General features: G+C 36.8%; 1 protein-coding gene across 2 annotated transcripts; it reads right to left on the bottom strand.

The window, feature by feature from the left end:
- Positions 1-941: 941 nt before the first annotated feature.
- Positions 942-17,914, bottom strand: slc2a1b (solute carrier family 2 member 1b). 2 transcript variants are annotated; one of them, XM_082189631.1, is made up of 10 exons: positions 17,545-17,914; positions 8,226-8,324; positions 5,557-5,717; positions 5,174-5,414; positions 4,905-5,067; positions 4,616-4,803; positions 4,415-4,519; positions 3,665-3,766; positions 3,323-3,526; positions 942-3,227 (listed from the first exon to the last, which is right to left on the bottom strand). In XM_082189631.1, the coding sequence occupies exons 1-10, from the start codon at positions 17,557-17,559 to the stop codon at positions 3,030-3,032; spliced, it is 1,476 nt and encodes a 491-aa protein (XP_082045757.1). In that variant the 5' UTR covers positions 17,560-17,914; the 3' UTR covers positions 942-3,029. The 2 variants fall into 2 exon arrangements, with proteins under 2 accessions (XP_082045757.1, XP_082045758.1); XM_082189632.1 differs by having other exon boundaries at positions 8,226-8,321.
- Between the last annotated feature and the right edge of the window lie 343 nt (positions 17,915-18,257).

Genomic DNA, 18,257 nt, shown 5'->3' with positions numbered 1-18,257 from the left:
CACTGACCCTAGCCAAATGCAAAACTGGTGAAAAACAGTCCGAAAAGATGAGTAGGGAAAAAAAATTCAGTGGCCTCCACCTGTAAAACCATTCCTGTTTTGGGGGTTGTCTCACTGTTGCCCATCTAGTGGACCTGCTGTTAATGTCATTAACACTAAAGCAGCTGAAACTGATTACCAACCCCCTCTGTTACTTAACTGACCAGATCAATATCCCAGGAGTTTAACTGACTTGATGATATTCTCTGATTAAAAAGTGTTCCCTTTATTTTTTTGAGCAGTGTATATAGACACAGATATAATTGTATACCTCAATCACATACAATAGTATCTAATGCTAAAAAGGTGGTAGTAATAATTTCACTCACATTTCTCATAAGTTGTTTTGTCTCTTCATTCCCTTGTGGACACATCTATACAAATCCCGAACAATGGTAGGAATCCGGTTTCCTTTATCCATGACTGACCAGAGAATTTCAGCACACCCTCGCAAATGCTTTGTTCTGAGAGGCCGACGCTTCACTACATTACACTGCAGGGATTCATCTGCTTTTCTGATTTATAAATTAAATTGTTCAGCTTGCTTCTCTTTCTAGATTTCTGCAGCTCTAACGGGTGAAACACATCAAGCTCAAGCAGTGGTTACTGTAGATGTCTCCTAAATCACACCAGTTTTAGTTCTTGGAGATTTTTCAAACGAGTTAAATCAGGTGTGTTTGTAAACCACTGAGCTAAACTACCCACTGATTCTCAATTCATTCACACATACAATGCTGTTTTTTTTTTCCTAACAATTTTATTTTCATAACAGATGTAAAATTGAAAGCAAAAAAAAAAAAAAACTAAATAAATTAAGTGGATCTAATAAATACAGTATGGTAAAAAAAAAAAAAAAGTAAGATGCTATTGTCTTACAGTACTGAGTGACTACCATGATAGTGCATCAAAGAGAAGAAATTCTACGTTACAAAAACAAGAAAACGACAAATGGAAATGTTTCATGTACAGCTATTACAAGGTCTTAAACATAAAGTAAACCAATTCTATTTTACATTTATTATTTACAGTTACAGCTGGGAACTTTCCATAGGCTAAAAAATGTTTAGATTTGTTTCTTTGAATATACAAAACACACATCATTGATTTCAGTGGGACACTTTCATGTGAACATGCATATGATCTGCAAAAGACACACTCATGTACAAAATGTCAAAAACACACACAAGATGATTTCATATGGAATGCTGTGAGGGTGAATATATTTTCTGGATGCTGGTGTTAGAACACAAAGAAAATCATTTTTAAACCTGTTGTATCTCTGACCAATTGGCCAAATATCACATGCACACACTCAAACTCCACTCAAAGTGAAAAAAACCCCACCTAATTTACATGAATTTGATGTCTAAGAACAAATAGGTGACTTAAAAGGGTTTTCTTATAAAAAAAAGTCAGAAAATCAGGCATATTCTGGAGTGTTTAAAAACAGCTGATTATATATGTTCACAAATGGATGAATCATCAAGGGTGAACATTCTAGGTGTAAAATAAATTTAAAAAGAAAGAAGAAGAAAAAAATGGAAAACTAGAAATCTAAAAAACTTGACAAGGCACATTGGAGCCAGACATACTGTTTTACACAGCATCATCAATGGTGTCATTTCCAGCTCGGTGAGCAAAGGAAGGCTGTCAGTGCATTTTGGTCTCTCTCCGTGTTTCCCAACTTTTCCCTCAGCTGGAGGGAGTCGACTGTGCAAAACGCATTTCAACTACTGCCGTCTAAACGTTTCCTGACGTGCGACTGAACTGGGACGTTATGAATGTGAGATATAGCAGTATTTATGGGAGTATATGCTGTATTTTATGATCAACATTCACTTGTGCTGATGCTAATACTTTCAGTATAGAGTACATCTCTGTGCATTATAAAGTGACCGTCTTTATATTAAGAAAGTTGGGTAGGTGTGATATTTGCTGACATGTAACATAATTAAACGATTTAAAAAATGTTCAGGTTCTCTCAACCTGGAGTGATTATACTATATATACACTATATATAGTACACTATATAACTATCTGCACTCCTGGAGAAACCAAGTGAATTTGTTACAAAAATATAAATACATTTAAAAAGATGTGATGCATCTTAAAAGCACGAACAGAAGAAATAATTATATGAATATAGGGATAAAATACCCTGTAATGTGTAAAAAAAAAAGAAGCTTGCTAAGCAAAAGAGTTTTAATATCAAATTTACATGATGTCACATTGTTTCAATTGTGACATTATCGATAAAATGTAACTAAAAAAGAATCCTAGAATATTCGTTTTTTATTTTCGGGGTTAAATAAAAAGAAATTAAATATAATTGCTATATATATATATATATATATATATATATATATATATATATATATATATATATATATATATGAGTCAAAACTATTTAACATGCAAAATATATATAAATATATTTAATCCTATTATTTAAACGTTTTTTTTTTTTTGCATGTTAAATAGTTTCGACTGCTAGCCAAGGCCAAGCTGATGATGATAACTGTGGTTTATCAAAGCCACAAGACTTTCATAATAGTGATACAGTAACATGGAATACAGTATAAAATTGTCAGTCGCCGTACAGAAGTCACATTTGGCCTGTTGATTTCTGACATCAACAGCGTAGAGTCTAGCTCGGGAATGACCAGGTGACCTCCGTCGAGTTTTCACTCATAGCACAGCAGAAGTAACAGTTAAGATAGTTTTAAAAAACATAAAACCTAGTAAAACAAGCCAAAACACTCCGACGCAAATATGACACCTCAAACCTGTCTTAAAACGATCATCTTTGTGATAAGAGTATGAGAACTACTCTTACTACCCCTTGTCTCATGCCCAGATGTCTCACGATTATCGGGGAGTGCGGGGACTAAGAGGTGAGTGCAGCCGTGGGATGGGGGGGAAATGTTTGATTGACAGCCCGGTGACCCCCTCTCCTCAGTAGTTGTGTGCAGCGGGGTCAGAGGAGGGGTTTAAAGCTGAGAGTCGGCCCCCAGCCTGTCAAACTCTTCAGACGAGTTCTTCTCAGCAGCTGATGCTGCCTGGCGGAAACCGGCCGAGATTTCATCGAACGTCCGGCCCTTGGTCTCTGGGACTTTGAAGAAGGTGAAGACGAAGAAGCCAAGTAGAAATATGGTGAAGATGATAAACACGTACGGCCCACAGAGCTCCTGTTAAAGTAGAAGACAAAGAGAGAGAAAAGTCAGCCAAACCAGCCAAAATAAATGTGCCAATATCCTTCTGTTAATTCCCACAGGCCTCTCACCTCGACATACTGAAAGCACATCCCCACGATAAAGTTTGCGGTCCAGTTGCAGAATCCAGCGACAGCAAAAGCCGAGGGTCTTGGGCCTTGACTGAACAGTTCAGCCACAATGAACCATGGGATGGGGCCGGGTCCAATCTCAAAGAAGGCCACAAACCCAAAGATAGCCACGATGCTTGTGTACGACATCCAGGGAACCTTTTCCTGTTTAGAGAGATGGGCAACAAAGCCAACAGATCAAATATATTGTAAACCTTTGGACCACAACGATGCCTCTATAAATGATTAATAACTCTGAAACTGACACTTGGCCATTTATGTAAATATATATTATGTGCATACCAGCAAGGCAAGAGCAATGGTCATCAATACAGCAGATCCAGCCATTCCCAGCAGTCCCAAGAGGTGCAGGGACCTGCGGCCCGCTCGCTCCACCACAAACAGCTGCATAAGGATAACAAATCATTAATATTATGTCATTTTATATTGTATATACACAATATACAGCTGATTAATGTTTGGTCATTTTAAGATTAACAGCATCAATATAACAATAAAAAGAAGAGTTAGCACTCTCTTGTGTTTTGAGTGAATTTTATGGACATAAATTAGTGTAATAAGTAAAATAAACTATTTCATATAACAATATCATAATATCAGAAGGTATTTTATATAACATATTTAAATATAAATGTAATAAATATCTAAAATAATCATGCAAAATTTCTGATACACTTTGTGCATGAGTGAATTTTAAGGAAATTAGCAAAAAATGTCAAATTAAATAATAATAATACTTAATTATTATTATTATTTATTATAAATATAGTATATATAATTCATGTATTGATTCTTTTATTTTATATATTTACATAAACATGTATATATATATATATATATATATATATATATAATTTATTACTGATTAAATATATCAAAGAATCATTACATTAATATTTATATATATAAATAGTATTTTTTAAATATACATTTTAAAATGTATTTTAAAAAATACATTACAAAAATATACTATTACAGTGACAGCAATGATTCTGTTGATCATGCTCATGTCTGTGTACTAATGATACTCACCGACACTACAGTGAAAGCTGTGTTGACGACTCCTGCTCCGATAGTAGCATACACCGGCTGCTCCACACCTGCCTTCTGAAAGATCTTTGTAGAGTAGTAGAACACCTACACAACAACATTAACACAAATTAGATGTGGGTTTCAATTAAGATTAGGTTGTCTTCATTGAGCTAGTGAGTGTGAGTGCACGCAGGTACTCACAGCATTGATTCCAGACAGCTGCTGGGACAGCTGCAACATGATGCATATAAGCATGGGCTGTCGGTAGAGAGGAGATCGGAACAGTTCAGGAATGGTCACTTTCTTCTCTCTCATCATCTGTCTGCTCTCCTCCTTCATCTCCTGCATGTCTGCGCCCACATCTGTCGTCCCGCGCAGCTTTTTAAGCACTAAATGCACATCAAAACATTAGTTTACACTAATGAAAGCACTCTGCTGCATCCTATGTTGGATACATGTGGATGTGTAGGTGATGTGGGTCCATGCTCACCTGTTTTGGCTTTGTTTTCCTCGTTGCGGATGATGAGGAGAAATCGAGGGCTCTCGGGGCAGATGGGCAGTAAACAGCACTGCAGCAGGGCTGGGATGAAGGTAAAGCCCAGGAGGAACGGCCACATGGTGTCGTTACCCATAATAACATCCATACCAAAGATCTACAATACACAAAACAGAACATAAATATAGAAAAACAAATCAAAATGCTAACTGAAATGGCAGAAATGTCCATGTCAGATTTATTTAGATGTCCAAAATGTGTACCTGTGCCATGAGGATGCCAATAACAATGCCCAGCTGATGGAGGGTGCCAAGGGCTCCTCTGAGGGCTGTGGGAGCCACCTCACCCACGTACATGGGCACAAAGCCTGTGGACAGACCAGAGTAAAGGCCCACCACGAACCGTCCAATAATGAGCATCTCCCAGGACGCAGCCATCTTAGAGAAGCCCATGAGTGCTGCAGCGATGAAAGCCAGGGCATTAGCCATGAGCATGGAGTTCCTCCTGAAATTAGAAAAATAGAGTTTTATCATCAAACAATCCAATAACCATCAGAAACCAGGACTGAATAGTTCAGGCTGTACACAAGGCCTTAAATAATGTAAAAGTGCCATGAATAATTTTAATGGTTACAACAGTACTTCACCTTCCAAAACGGTTAACAAACAGCCCAACTGAGAAGGATCCAACAATGCCGCCCACAGAGAAGATGGCCACAGACAGAGACCAGAGCGTAGTCATGGTTGTTCTAGGGATGATCTCCTCATATCGAGCTAACCATGTCTCATTGTAGAACTTCTCAATGACCTAAAACACAAATAGAGACAATTATCATTCAAATTGTGACAGACAGCACGTTGAAATTTACAGAAATATTACATACAAGGTCTGAATATATTTTATAATTATAATTTTTCTGATAATGTAGTTCAGCACATTTTATTAAAAAAAAGTTAAGAATAAAAACATCAAAATTAAAATCCTAATTAAAATTGTATGTTCAATCACATAAAATAATGTACAAAATTCTTTATATTAAAAAATGTAAGTTATAATTTCATGCTTTAAATAATTTTTTATTTGTTTGAGATTTATGTTGTCATGAGCAATTCTGTCCAGTAGGGGGCTCGCTGCCCAGCTCAGTGTTAGATAACATGATTTTGTGCTGGAAAGTGAGACGCAGAGAGGAGTCAGGTTTCTGAGTGTTTGTTGATAAACAGAGACTGTCTGCAGCTGACCCTTATAAAGCACTGGTGGCTTTTAGAGGAATGTCACCCAATGACATGCAGCATATAAAATAAAATAAAGAGTTTGATCTGTATGATCTGTTGATGTATTAAGGTCAGCAAGCCGGTTCTACAACTACTTCCTGTCTGTCTTCTCTCGCCATCAGCTGTCTGACACTTTAGGCATGCAGAAAGCCCCTCAGTGCATTCATCACCGAAATATCAGGCATGGTTAAATTCATGTGCCTCATGGCTTAACCCCTCATTATACAAACCTGTTACACAACGCTGTGGTGTTTTTAATAGAACCACTGTGAGCTAAAGGAGTGGAACTAGTTATTGGTTATATTCACTGTGCAAGTTGACTGGTTTCTAACAAACCTATTTTTTTATGCTAAATGTAATCGTATTTGCATCTGAGGAGCTAAATTGCTTATGAAAAAAACTCAAGTTTAGTTTATGTTTAGTAAAAGTAAAAGACAGCTGTTCTGGGGAACGACAGCTGTCCCCGGTCCCAACCCACTGTCACTGTATGACAAATGAAAGTCAAATGGGTTTGAAAAGACATGAGGGTGAGTAAATGATGACAATTTTTATTTAATCAGGTTGACTACTCCTTTAAACTCTTTAAAAAGATCCACCTGGTCACAAATAATACAGTCCATTCATAGAGGAGTTTCAGGATAGATAGTGCATTGTGACACAATATAGTTTGGGTGATTTGTGCAGTGTCAGTGAAGGAGGTCTGCAGACAAGGAGCCCTTGAGGTAATCTTATCGAAATGATTATTTATAGAGAGGGTCTGCGTCAGACCCACACCCCCACACGTTAGTCCTATTTTGGCATCACCACAGCCCTAAAACTGTTTCACGCACTAAAACTATTGTTACAACTGTCAGCAACACAAAGAGTGAAAGCAAACATGCCAATCACTACCAGAGGCCGGTGTGTATAGTCTGTTGGTATTTCAGTAGTTAAAACTCTATGGATGCACCTATTATAAAATTCAAGCCGATAACAATTGGCAGATAAATGGCCAATGTTAAAATCATATTCTATTTTGTCTAAATTAAAAAAAATATATATATATAATTTTTTTAAATCCTAAAAAATTAAATTTGAGACTCATCTTAATTTGAGAAAAAATTACATTTTAAAATAATTTAAAATAGAAAACAGTTTTTAAATTGTAATAATATTTCATAATATAGCTGTTTTTACTGTGTTTAAACGCAGCCTTGGTGAGCATGAGAAACAATCTTTGAAAAACATTACATTTTAAAGAACCCCAAACGTTTGAACGGTAGTGTGTGTGTGTGTGTGTGTGTGTGATACAGTTGCAAACAAATCAAATTCTGCTCTGGTTTCTCTAATGCCGGGGACACACTTAACGACTAGCTAAAACATTGTAAGACTGAACTGAACACACTTACTTGTTGTTTCCAACGACTGGAGCAGATTTTAAACACTGACTGTGAACACCGACTGAATGCAACTGTCTCTGACTCAGCGTGTTTGGGCATGATCAGTCATAAGTATCAAATTACATTCATAATCGGCCTTCCAGTCATTAAGTGTGTCCCCGGCTTAAGTGAGAATATAGAATCTCTACACTGTGTGTATAATGTCTAAAAGACAGAAAATCTCCATTCACTTCACATAAGCAAAGCCTGGCCCCTAGTTCAACATGCACGTCTGAACAAGTTGTGCTATGTTGTGAGATGACCTTCACCCTGAACCAGAACAGAGAATATATTTAATATTCATTTGAGAGGCAAAAGCTTATCATTTAACAGATGCAAATTGCCTAATAATATGTAGATGAAAGGCAAAATGTCCCAGAGGAGCTGTATAGAGTAACTCTAGGTTTAACAGGCAGCATTTGGGTTGCGTTGGCATGAGTGTGTATGTGTGTGTGTGTCTACTGACAGACAGGGATTTGGAGACAGCTGCAGCACTATATAATAAATAAGTGAGGGGGTAGCGTTCCCGATAAAGTCAAAGTACAAGGACACGGGATGTTGGGGTGAACAGTAAAGAGTTTGTCACTTAGACTTTGTGTGTGTGGGAGCATGTACTTGTCACTCACATTTTGCGGGGCATTGATTACACCCGTGTTGTAGCCGAACTGAAGTGAGCCGATCACAGCCGTCCCCACAGCCAGCATCAGCGGCCAGGTCAGTTGCTGCTGAGGGAAGCATAAAAAAAGAAGAAGAGTGAGTCATTTTTTGATACACAATGAATTGTTTTGAAACACCATCTCATTGTCCCAATGGAGCTCTATTACCCTCAGGCTAAAAGCAATGATTGGCCAGACCTGACTGTATTAAACAGAACTATTCTCAGAGGTGTGGTAACCTATTGTTTGACATTGTGATAATTGTCATGGTAGTTGAAAACTCGTTTTAAATCTGTCCTTCCTCAAAAATGAAAGACAGTAACAGCTCCACATTTTAGCCAACTAGCGCTAATCACATAGTTTATGAGGGCCTTTGATCTAAAAGGTTAAAAGACAAAAGCAATCCAAACGTATTTATAAATCATCTTCGGTATTCCCAAAAGAATGGTATTGTTTAAATACCCAGCATCCCCCCCCCGCCTTCCTGGTGGGGCATTAAAGATTTGTGTTGCACAAAATGACAAGAATTTCCTTCTCTTTCAATACAATGGAAAGTATTCTCTCACAGAGATGACTTCCTGAAAGTTTTGTTTATTTTTCTTTAGATTTTTGAGATATATTTCAATATCTCTCAGGGAAGTGCTCAGAGTATAAATCACTTTCCTCATTCCAAAGAAAAAAAAAGCTGAAGTATGATTGTTTTCGGACTGTCTGGTTTGAAAATGAATGGACAAACTGTGATGAAATCTGTCTGCAACACACAAAGCCTTGAAGGTGAAAAGGGAACTGAAAACTCATTCAGTTTGTATATTGTGCTAATATTGCTGTAATGCAATGTAACATTCAACATTTTCTACTCAAGTTTGGGTGAATGGATTTCTGATGGTTTCCTGACCTGAGAAACTGTTCCTGTGAACTACAGTGACTGAACCTGAACCTGTGAAAGATTATGAGACTCTACTGGACGACTTAGGGAAGAGTTCTAGTGGTTTAATCAGCACCTATAAAGAAAGGGTTTGTGTAAACCCACTTCTTGTTTGGGTTCCTGTTATTTTAGGAACTCACTGGATTGGACTCACTGGATCGGATTTTTATTTACACAGAGAGGATCTGGAATGGACATTTTCTTTCACATGGTTACCCAATCCACAAGACCCAGGCAGCTTTAAAACCGGTTTAGCTCAGCTAAAGCACATTGTTTAGTTCACTGTTTACAGAGTCACTTGACGACCAAGTCAAGCCTTTTGACAGCTTAACAAATATGAATATCTGATGACGAACTTAAGCCCAAATAGTGCCATTGCATCACTGTCTGGTACATACATAAATCATACAGAGCATCAAGCACTCATTAAAATAAAGTTCACTCAAAACTTTTCTGGGACAGCAGCAACAGTTTGTACACTTTTTTTCTTTTTCTTTTAGGGAATCAACCCACAAAATAATTACTTAAGAGATGTATCTAAATAATAAGATGGGATAAAATACAGTATTTACTTCTGAAAAAGATCTTGTAGATTCACCCTATAAGCTAAACTCTAAAAAGTAGCTTTAAATGTCAAGCTGTTCTGCATTTAGCAAGCTCGATGAGACTGTAAACAGATCTCCATTCTGAACATTTTTCAGAGCTTGCATTCCTCCTTTATAAACAGACAGTCAGCGATGCGAAATATACCAGTTTTGGATATGTGCACTCCTGTCATTTGCACACACATGTGTACACCCCTCTGCCCAAGACGTAAGAGCTTAAAAGGGGCGGGAAATGGACACACCTTCTCTGCATGTTGGTGTAGAGGCTGCAGTTCATTGAGTTCAAGACTTTGTTGTTTAACCAGCCTCGAAACAGGAAGCCATACACACACACAAACACAAAACCTCTAGGAGGCACTTAAATATTCATTCGGTAGTGAAAAAATGTGCAATCTCCGGTCAAACTCGCACACAGGTCCACACAAACGAAAATGCAATAAACAGAATCCTCGGCTAAGTCGACTTCCCTAAGAAGTTAAGTATATCCTTCCTGCTGCTAAAACATCAATGCTGATAGCAAACACTGCTGAGAACAGACACAGCAGAGTGCTAGTATCTCTTTAAGAAAGATGAACCTTCTAAATATGGAAGATTTGACTAAAGTCTTACTCGAGGGGAGGGCGTAGGTTTGGCTATGAAACATTCCTCTTCAGATTCCTGCCTAGTTACACACTGCATACATGTAACTACATAAACGCTGTTCAAACAGATATATAACGTAGGCCTGGCACTATCCATGAAGCTTAGTGTGTGAGTGACAATTTCTTAATGGTTGCATAATTTTTTTTAGCTTCGTCATCCTGAATCTACGCTGCTCACACCGTAAACAGTCACGCCCTTCTGCTGATATCACACACTGACAGTTGACTTGGACGCATATTTTGGCTCAGTGCTTATTTCATTGTGTCAGCGTACTGGTTTGCATTAAGGATTCTTTTTTTAGCTGTTTGAATAAGAATAAAAAGGACTTTTCTAAATGTCATCATCACATCCACAGTATAGGCAAAAAAAAACTTGATGACTTCCTGTAAAAAAATGCAAAAACAAATGCCCCTGTAACACAGGCAACTGGACGCCAGCTCTGTTGGAGCAACCAAATTAACATGCAAATAAACCTCACTATTCACGGCAAAGCTCAGAGGCTTTTTATCCCTCTCGATTTTGGGCCCCTCAGAGTTACAAAACAAACTTGAGCTGATCTTTACGGTACATTGCTTAAGACATTAAAAAGCCTTTTGATTCTGGACTCAGACTTTTAATTTTAGGGGGGAAAACTTTTTTATTTTATAAGAAAATATTTGTCCAATCATTTTTCATAACAAAACTTTCATAACAGGGATGATTGGTTCCCCTCAGAAGAAAACTATTTGAAATCTGTCGGTTTATCGGTCATCAAATTATTATTTTTCTGCTAAATATTATGTCTTGATTCATAAATCTGTTTAAATTAAACATTTTTAATTTTTAAGGCCATTTGTGTGTGTGTGAGTGAGAGAGAGAGAGAGAGAGTGTGCGTGTGTGTGACAGAGAGAGAGAGAGAGAGAGAGAGAGAGAGAGAGAGAGAGAGAGAGAGAGAGAGAGAGAGAGAGAAGCAGCAGAAATAAGAATGGAACTGCTTTATTTTTGTATATATGTGAGTTTTTTAAATATATTAAAACTTTTAATTAAAAAAAAAAAACTTTTCTAAATACACAACTAAGTCCCATTCCCACCCATTCTCAGTCTTTGCGGATATATGCATGTCTGAATTATCAGTCACTCAGGCTCAATACACATCATAAACTAGGTGCAATAACAATTAAATTAAAGATTACCACCTTAACAACAGCAACGCTACTGAACGTTTACTTACATCCTCAGTAACTTTAAGATCTGCATCCTTAGTTAAACAAACAAAAATGTTATCTTTTAGCACTTTTTGCTCAGTGATGATCAAATCTAAAGGTGCAAGGTAACACTTTATTTTAAGGTGGCGTAGTTATATGTTACTACTACACTACACATAATACAGCAATAACAGTTAATTATGCATAATTTCAAGTCTAAAGTAAGTACATGTAGTTAATTAATGTTACTCAGTACTTATTTAAGAAGCAAGTACAATGTAACTACATCACCGTAAAATAAAGTGTAACCAAAAAAATCATATTTCATACAATATGATAAAAAGAGTACTGTGATGTACTAAAATACCGGCTCATCAGGAAGAGAACACGATATCGTACGTACTCATAAAACTGCAGTGAGAATGACATTGAACAAACCTGTTCTTAGAAAGTACACTGAACAGGGCACAGTATGACATTCTGCCAGAAACGCATTTATAGCAACTGAGAATATTACTTAACTGATTCCACTTGCCAATTCAGTGAACATCAAGAATTTGTACATGACACTAAAATGCTTTATTTGTTCTTCCAATTTCAGTTCACAAGAAACACGCTCACCTAGGATACCATGATTCCTGTCACAACTTAAAGGAAGGTTACTTATTTACATCAGTTTAATCATATAATCTTGAGCCGGACTAATCATTTCCGGTGCTTGTACTTGTTGATTTTCCAATCAATTTATTCCTTTATTTATTTAACGGTTAATTATTGCTAGGTTCTAATTCGGGACCTTGATATGTTGATATGATATAATTTTGAACAAAATCAGGCCAAAAATAAGTTCGTTTTGGGAGTTCGAAACAGCTTGCCCAAGCGAACTTTCCCCAAAAGTTCCCTGACTGGTAAACACCTTTGAACTATCATTGGTCTGTGTACGTAATTGGTAGGTGTACGCAGAGACGTCAGATGTTCGCTAACAGTATATCGCTGGTCATATATTTCAAACGTTGTTTTACCCCTAAATGAAGAACGAAAGAAAAAGAAAAAAACCCTCTGCTGCAAGTATATCGGGGGATTAAAGGGATACTCCACCGAAAAATTCTGTCATCATATACTCACCTTCATATTGTTTCAAACCTGTATGAATTTCTTTCTTCTGCTGAACAGAAAGGAAGATATCTAGAAGAATGTCAGTAACCAGACAGTTTTAGATACCATTGACTTCCATAGTATATTTTTTTGGTTGTCTGGTTACTCACATTCTTCTAGATATCTTCCTTTCTGTTCAGCAGAAGAAAGAAATTCATACAGGTTTGAAACAACATGAGGGTGAGTATATGATGACAGAATTTTCATTTTTCGGTGCAGTATCCCTTTAAGCCACAATAAAAAAATTTTTTGGGGGAATGTAATTGCACCAGATAACAAAATATCAAAACAAGTGGCATTTATTTGAAAGAATAAAATAATTATTTTAAATTAAAAAACAATAAATATACTGTACAAAATAAAAGAAAACTTTCTGGTTGGCAAAATTTATGGGAATGGCAAAAAATTCTCAAAAAAGTTAGGTTAGATCTGAGAAATGCAGCTTTTCTTTGTAGATGCCACTTATGTTTGACATTCTGTTATCTAATGCACTGACATTAAGATATTTTAGTTGGGTTAAGTGTCCAAAAACTTTTTGGAGCCAATGAATAATGAAAACAGGTCTGCAACATGAGGAAGAGAAGCTGTCTGGTTCATACTCAATTAGAAGAGCTTACTCTGCAACAAAAACAAAGATCTCTCTCTTTCTGCCTCTCTCACTCTCTCTCTCGACTGGCACGTCCCCCTTTTCTTTTCAAGCAGCATCTTTCTGCCAGCTTCTTGTTCAGTAAAGTCTGGGAGACACTCCACTAATGACATGGTTTAAGCCACTCACAACTCCACTGAATTGTTTTTAACAGACATCAACATTTACAGTGCTAACAAACACTATCCTTTACTGAAACACAACCCCGCTAGGATTTAACACTGCTTTATTACAAACAATATTATGTAACCTACAGTAAATGACCTCAAGTAAAAACTCTGCACTCCCTTTTCAAACGACTCGGATTAACAATTACAGCTCAGCACCGATTTGCCCCTTGATTTTTCATGGAAATAAATTACCTCAATGGCACTTGGAATTCCATCGTTCCATAATCCCTTAGAAATCCCTTTATTAGCGCCCATTAGGCTGAAATGACAGTAACAGCCTGACTTGAGAAGGCAAAATAGAATCAAGTCTTCTGACACTTTGCTTTAGGTTTAATCCTTAATCAACTTCTTCTCCAAATGTCTCTTTGCAAATTGAGAATTCCACTGAAAGCTTGTTAGTTCCACTTGATGAAGTACAGGTCAACTGTACACCTGCCCCCAATTACCTGATCTTGTGGCCGTTCTGGTGCTCAGCTGTACATTTTCAACAGTTTGAACTGATTAGACAAAGTAACATGTTTTCAGCCATGAACAAATTCTGAAAAATGATTTCCAGTATAGCCAGTATATGATGGTAAGAAGACAAAGGCATGTCTCAAATGAATAACTCAAATGCCTTTATCTGGTTTGTTTATCCTTCGCAGCCAATAATAATCCCACAAACTTGTGCGCGTGGTTTGGTGGAAGGAACAGTTAAAAGAACAAAATTAATTCATAACTCTCAAGTTTTTCATTTTATCTTTCCATCTCTACCAGGAAATAATCATTGTAGCATTAAATATTTGCTTGGTAATGCCTAAAGCTCAAAAGAATTCATTGTAGATCATTAGACATGACACATGACTCTTTGGAAGTCTGTATGAAACCAGTTTCCTTCATAAAAAAACAAAATGCTCACTTGGGAGTTGCTTTTTGGTTTTAAACAACCAAGGTATCAGGAGAACAATTAGGAGCTATGAAAGAAAGCGAGAAAGAGAGAATAAAAAAGTTGTCCTCCTACGCAAATACTCAAACCTGACAGGTGAGTGACAGGTGTGGCAATGATGCCTATTCATACAATACATGCTGATAAATGTACTTCAAATGCCTGAGAATGTTTCAAGGTCAAGCATAATATCTAAGGCCCTGTTTACACTTGGTATTAAGGTGCACAAAAGTGGACGACGCTAAATACAGGTGTAAATGGGGTCTAAAACTTTTTGAGCTTGTCCACTTTCCACCAATTCCAGAGGTAGTCGAAAACGCATTCGACCGGATTGCTTTTGTAGAGTAAACGCTCATGTGGTCAAAGTGTTTGAACAGCAACAAAAGACATCTACTCTCCGCCTATGACCTAATGCGTAAACATCACGAGAAGCACGCAAGCCAGGGAATGTGTCTCCCTCGTCTACTTGTGATCCGATCGACGAAAACGCATCTTAATACCAGGTGTAAACAGGGCCTAAAACCTTTCCGACAAGCATACACTCTTCACACTGGTTTAATATCAGAAGCTGGTTTGGAATGAAAAACCCAAGCACGAGTGTTGTCTTAACCAACAATGTGCGTGTACGTTTCTCTGGTATTAGCGAGGCACACGACTGTGCACAGTGAATGAAGAGTGCCGTCCAACACAGCCAAAACACTAGGCAGTGTACTGAGAACGGGTCAAGAACATGACCTCTCTAGCAGGGCTATGTCGAGTGTTCCCTAGATAGAAGCCAGCTGCAGCTCTCCTCTCCATAGGGACAGCTCCATCGTTCCCAGCACGTCAACCACAAACTAAATTAAATGCAACAAAACCATAATGCGCAGCTGAATTTAATGTTAGACAGAGTATTGGCCAAAAGTGATGTCCGGCCTAGGGAAAACTGACATATTCACCCTTTATTTAAATATTATTCAAAATGTGTTAACAATTTTGTAATGATATTACGTAGTTGTGCTTGGAGTAAATTGTTTTATTTGTGATAACGCAATGAAACGTGTTAAATTGTGCGGACATTTTTGGCCAGGCTGTCAAAACAAAAGAGAACCAACAAAATATTAATAACTGATTATGTTGTAGTCAATGTATGCGTTTTCCAGTGAGCTTTTTGTATTTCTATGCATTTTTTTATTTTTTTTTATAGTAAAAATGAAAACTAGCTATAGTTTGACTTTTCTTTACCAAATAATTTTGTCAGAAAAACGTTTAGTGTTTTTCCTTCTTATTTAAAAATATATGAATATTTTCCTCATTTAATCGAACTTGTAGTGACATAAAAAATAAAAAATATTTCCTCCAGACATCACATTTGGCCACTACTGTATTTTTAATACTTGAAGCCTTATTTTATATCAACCACGCTACTTCTAGTATAAAGCCACTGAATTTCACGTAAGCATTCATCTTAATATTTAATAGCCTTACCTTACTGTTTATTCATCAGTATTAGACATATTCTTACAATTTATGTGTATGTAAAGTAAAGTGGGACGGTAGCCTACTTCTGTGTGTGTCAACCATTTTCGAAAGCAAATTTTTATTTTAGATATATATATATATATATATATATATATATATATATATATATATATATATATATATATATATATACATACATACATATATACATACATACATACATACATACATACATACATACATAGAGGTTGTGTTGCAGCCTAATGACCACAGGAAAATGTGGGTCTCATGATCAAACCAGTTGAGAACCACTGCTCTAAAACATTCTGGTTGTTTTTATGGTCTGCTTCTGTCTGTTGTGATAAAAAAAAAAAAATAAAAAAAATAAAAAAAAATCAACCAACAAGACCTTATAAAGTCTGTAAGCTCAGGAAATCTGAAAGACACTTGATCTATCATGGGTGATCATCATGCATCTGTGGTTAGGTTAGCCATATACAACAGCCCACTAGTCACGTACTAGTCTCTAGCTCAGTATTAGTCACTAGTTTAAATAGTGCCCAAAAAAACTGAGAGATAGAGTTTTCCAGTTAAAACATACTGATGAATTTTAAGGTTATTTTAAGGTAAACTCAGCCAATAAGATGCAGTCATATATACTTATTTATTTTCAGTAATATTTACAATACTTATTTTTGTCTGGAGGAGATATTTGTTTATATATACACATATACATACATATATATATATATATATATATGTATTACCAAAACGTTTTCATAATTACAATCATTATGAAAACAAAATCTTTATTTTCATTTTCGTTATTGTATTTATTTGTTCTGTGTAATAATGTTTTGGCAATACTGTATTTAAACACATCATGCCAATAAAGTACTAAATTGGAAAAGAAAAGACAAGAAAAGAAAAGAAAAGACAAGAAAAGAAAAGAGCTGGCCACCGATGGATTAAGTGGGCACGTACACCACGATTCTCTGTCTGTGTGTGAAAACCTAGTATGCCTCCAACAAAGACAGCATTTTTGGGCATCACAGGCGCCACCAATGACACCTAAAGACGCTGTCTACATATGCATCTTACTGTGCTTTAGAGACATAGCCAGCGAACGCGCCAAATATGTCCAAATGTGTAGTCTATGTAGGCAGCATACAGCCATACTCGGTTTGTGAATTGAAACACAGCCTCTCTCTTTATACACACGAGTTCCCGGCATTGACGCGATTAACACCTACCAATTCATAGGAAACTGTAACACACTGATGTTAACTTATCACAGCTCGGCTAGCCATGTGACATCTCTCAACATGTGGCACGGGTTTATTTAGGTTTTTGTCACTAAACTAGTTTGTCAACTTTCCAGAGCTGGAGATGAAGGCTCGCGAAGCTTTGCGGCTAATGTAGTTAATAACTGACTGGCATTCAGAAAACTAAACTAGACACACATAAATACCAATACTGACCAATAACATGTTCCACATACTGTTTTATTAAGTTTTTATCTCTTATCTTTGTTTATTTTTGTTATTTGACTGGGAAAAATGAGTTTTTTAGTTACCTTTCCGCCCTCCATCACGTCTTGTCAAATGTTCGATAAGGTTTCGACGCACGTTGACTCAGCTGAGACTTCGCCTCTTTTTCCTCGGTTTTCCTCAGAAGTCGACTTGTAAATAAATGTAACAATAAAAAAAAAGTTGTATAAATAAAAAAATAAATACAGCTTCGACAAGTATGATGTAGCTTCAGAGGGAGGTCGAGTAAATGCCTGCAGATGCCTCTCACGAACTTCTTTCTGACAACTCTCTCTTACTTAAGGTGGTTCTCCTCTTTTTTCGTATCTGGTCTACTTCTTGAAACCTAAAGTTATCGGCTCGACCCGGTGAGTCTGAGATGCTGTGCAGTTTCTTCTGGTTAATATGTATGACGCAACAACAATGTCGGGAGTGGACTCGGAATGTGCACTGTGATTGGCTAAAGGGTATGACGAAATATAGAAGGCTATATGAATGGGCAAAAGAGCGTTATAAAACTACATCACCAGAAATCAGTCTTATCAAACAATGCTTTGACGCAGTCTTTCAAGATTAACCATGGCACATGTCTGTGGCGAGACGGTGATGAGCTATATGTGTTTGGAGAAATGTAGTCAATGTTTCTGCTAAAATAATATTTTTTGGGGGGTTTTTGTACTATTTTTTACAAAAAAAGTATCACATTTTCAAAACTCTGTTCACTAAGCAGAACAGATGCTTTCGTTATGGCTGTGTTTCT

Source organism: Leuciscus leuciscus, assembly GCF_965113295.1.
Source record: "Leuciscus leuciscus genome assembly, chromosome: 14".
Lineage (NCBI taxonomy): Eukaryota > Metazoa > Chordata > Actinopteri > Cypriniformes > Leuciscidae > Leuciscus > Leuciscus leuciscus.
Note: the sequence above shows the minus strand (reverse complement) of the source record. Positions and strands in the feature narration are given on the sequence as shown.

Bases quoted from the DNA above. Each gene is read 5' to 3' on its own strand.
- slc2a1b (XM_082189631.1), bottom strand. The intron at 4,520-4,615 runs GTGAGTACCTGC...GTTGTTGTGTAG, and splicing joins AGCTGTCTGGAATCAATGCT to GTGTTCTACTACTCTACAAA. The intron at 3,228-3,322 runs GTGAGAGGCCTG...CTACTTTAACAG, and splicing joins TGTGCTTTCAGTATGTCGAG to GAGCTCTGTGGGCCGTACGT.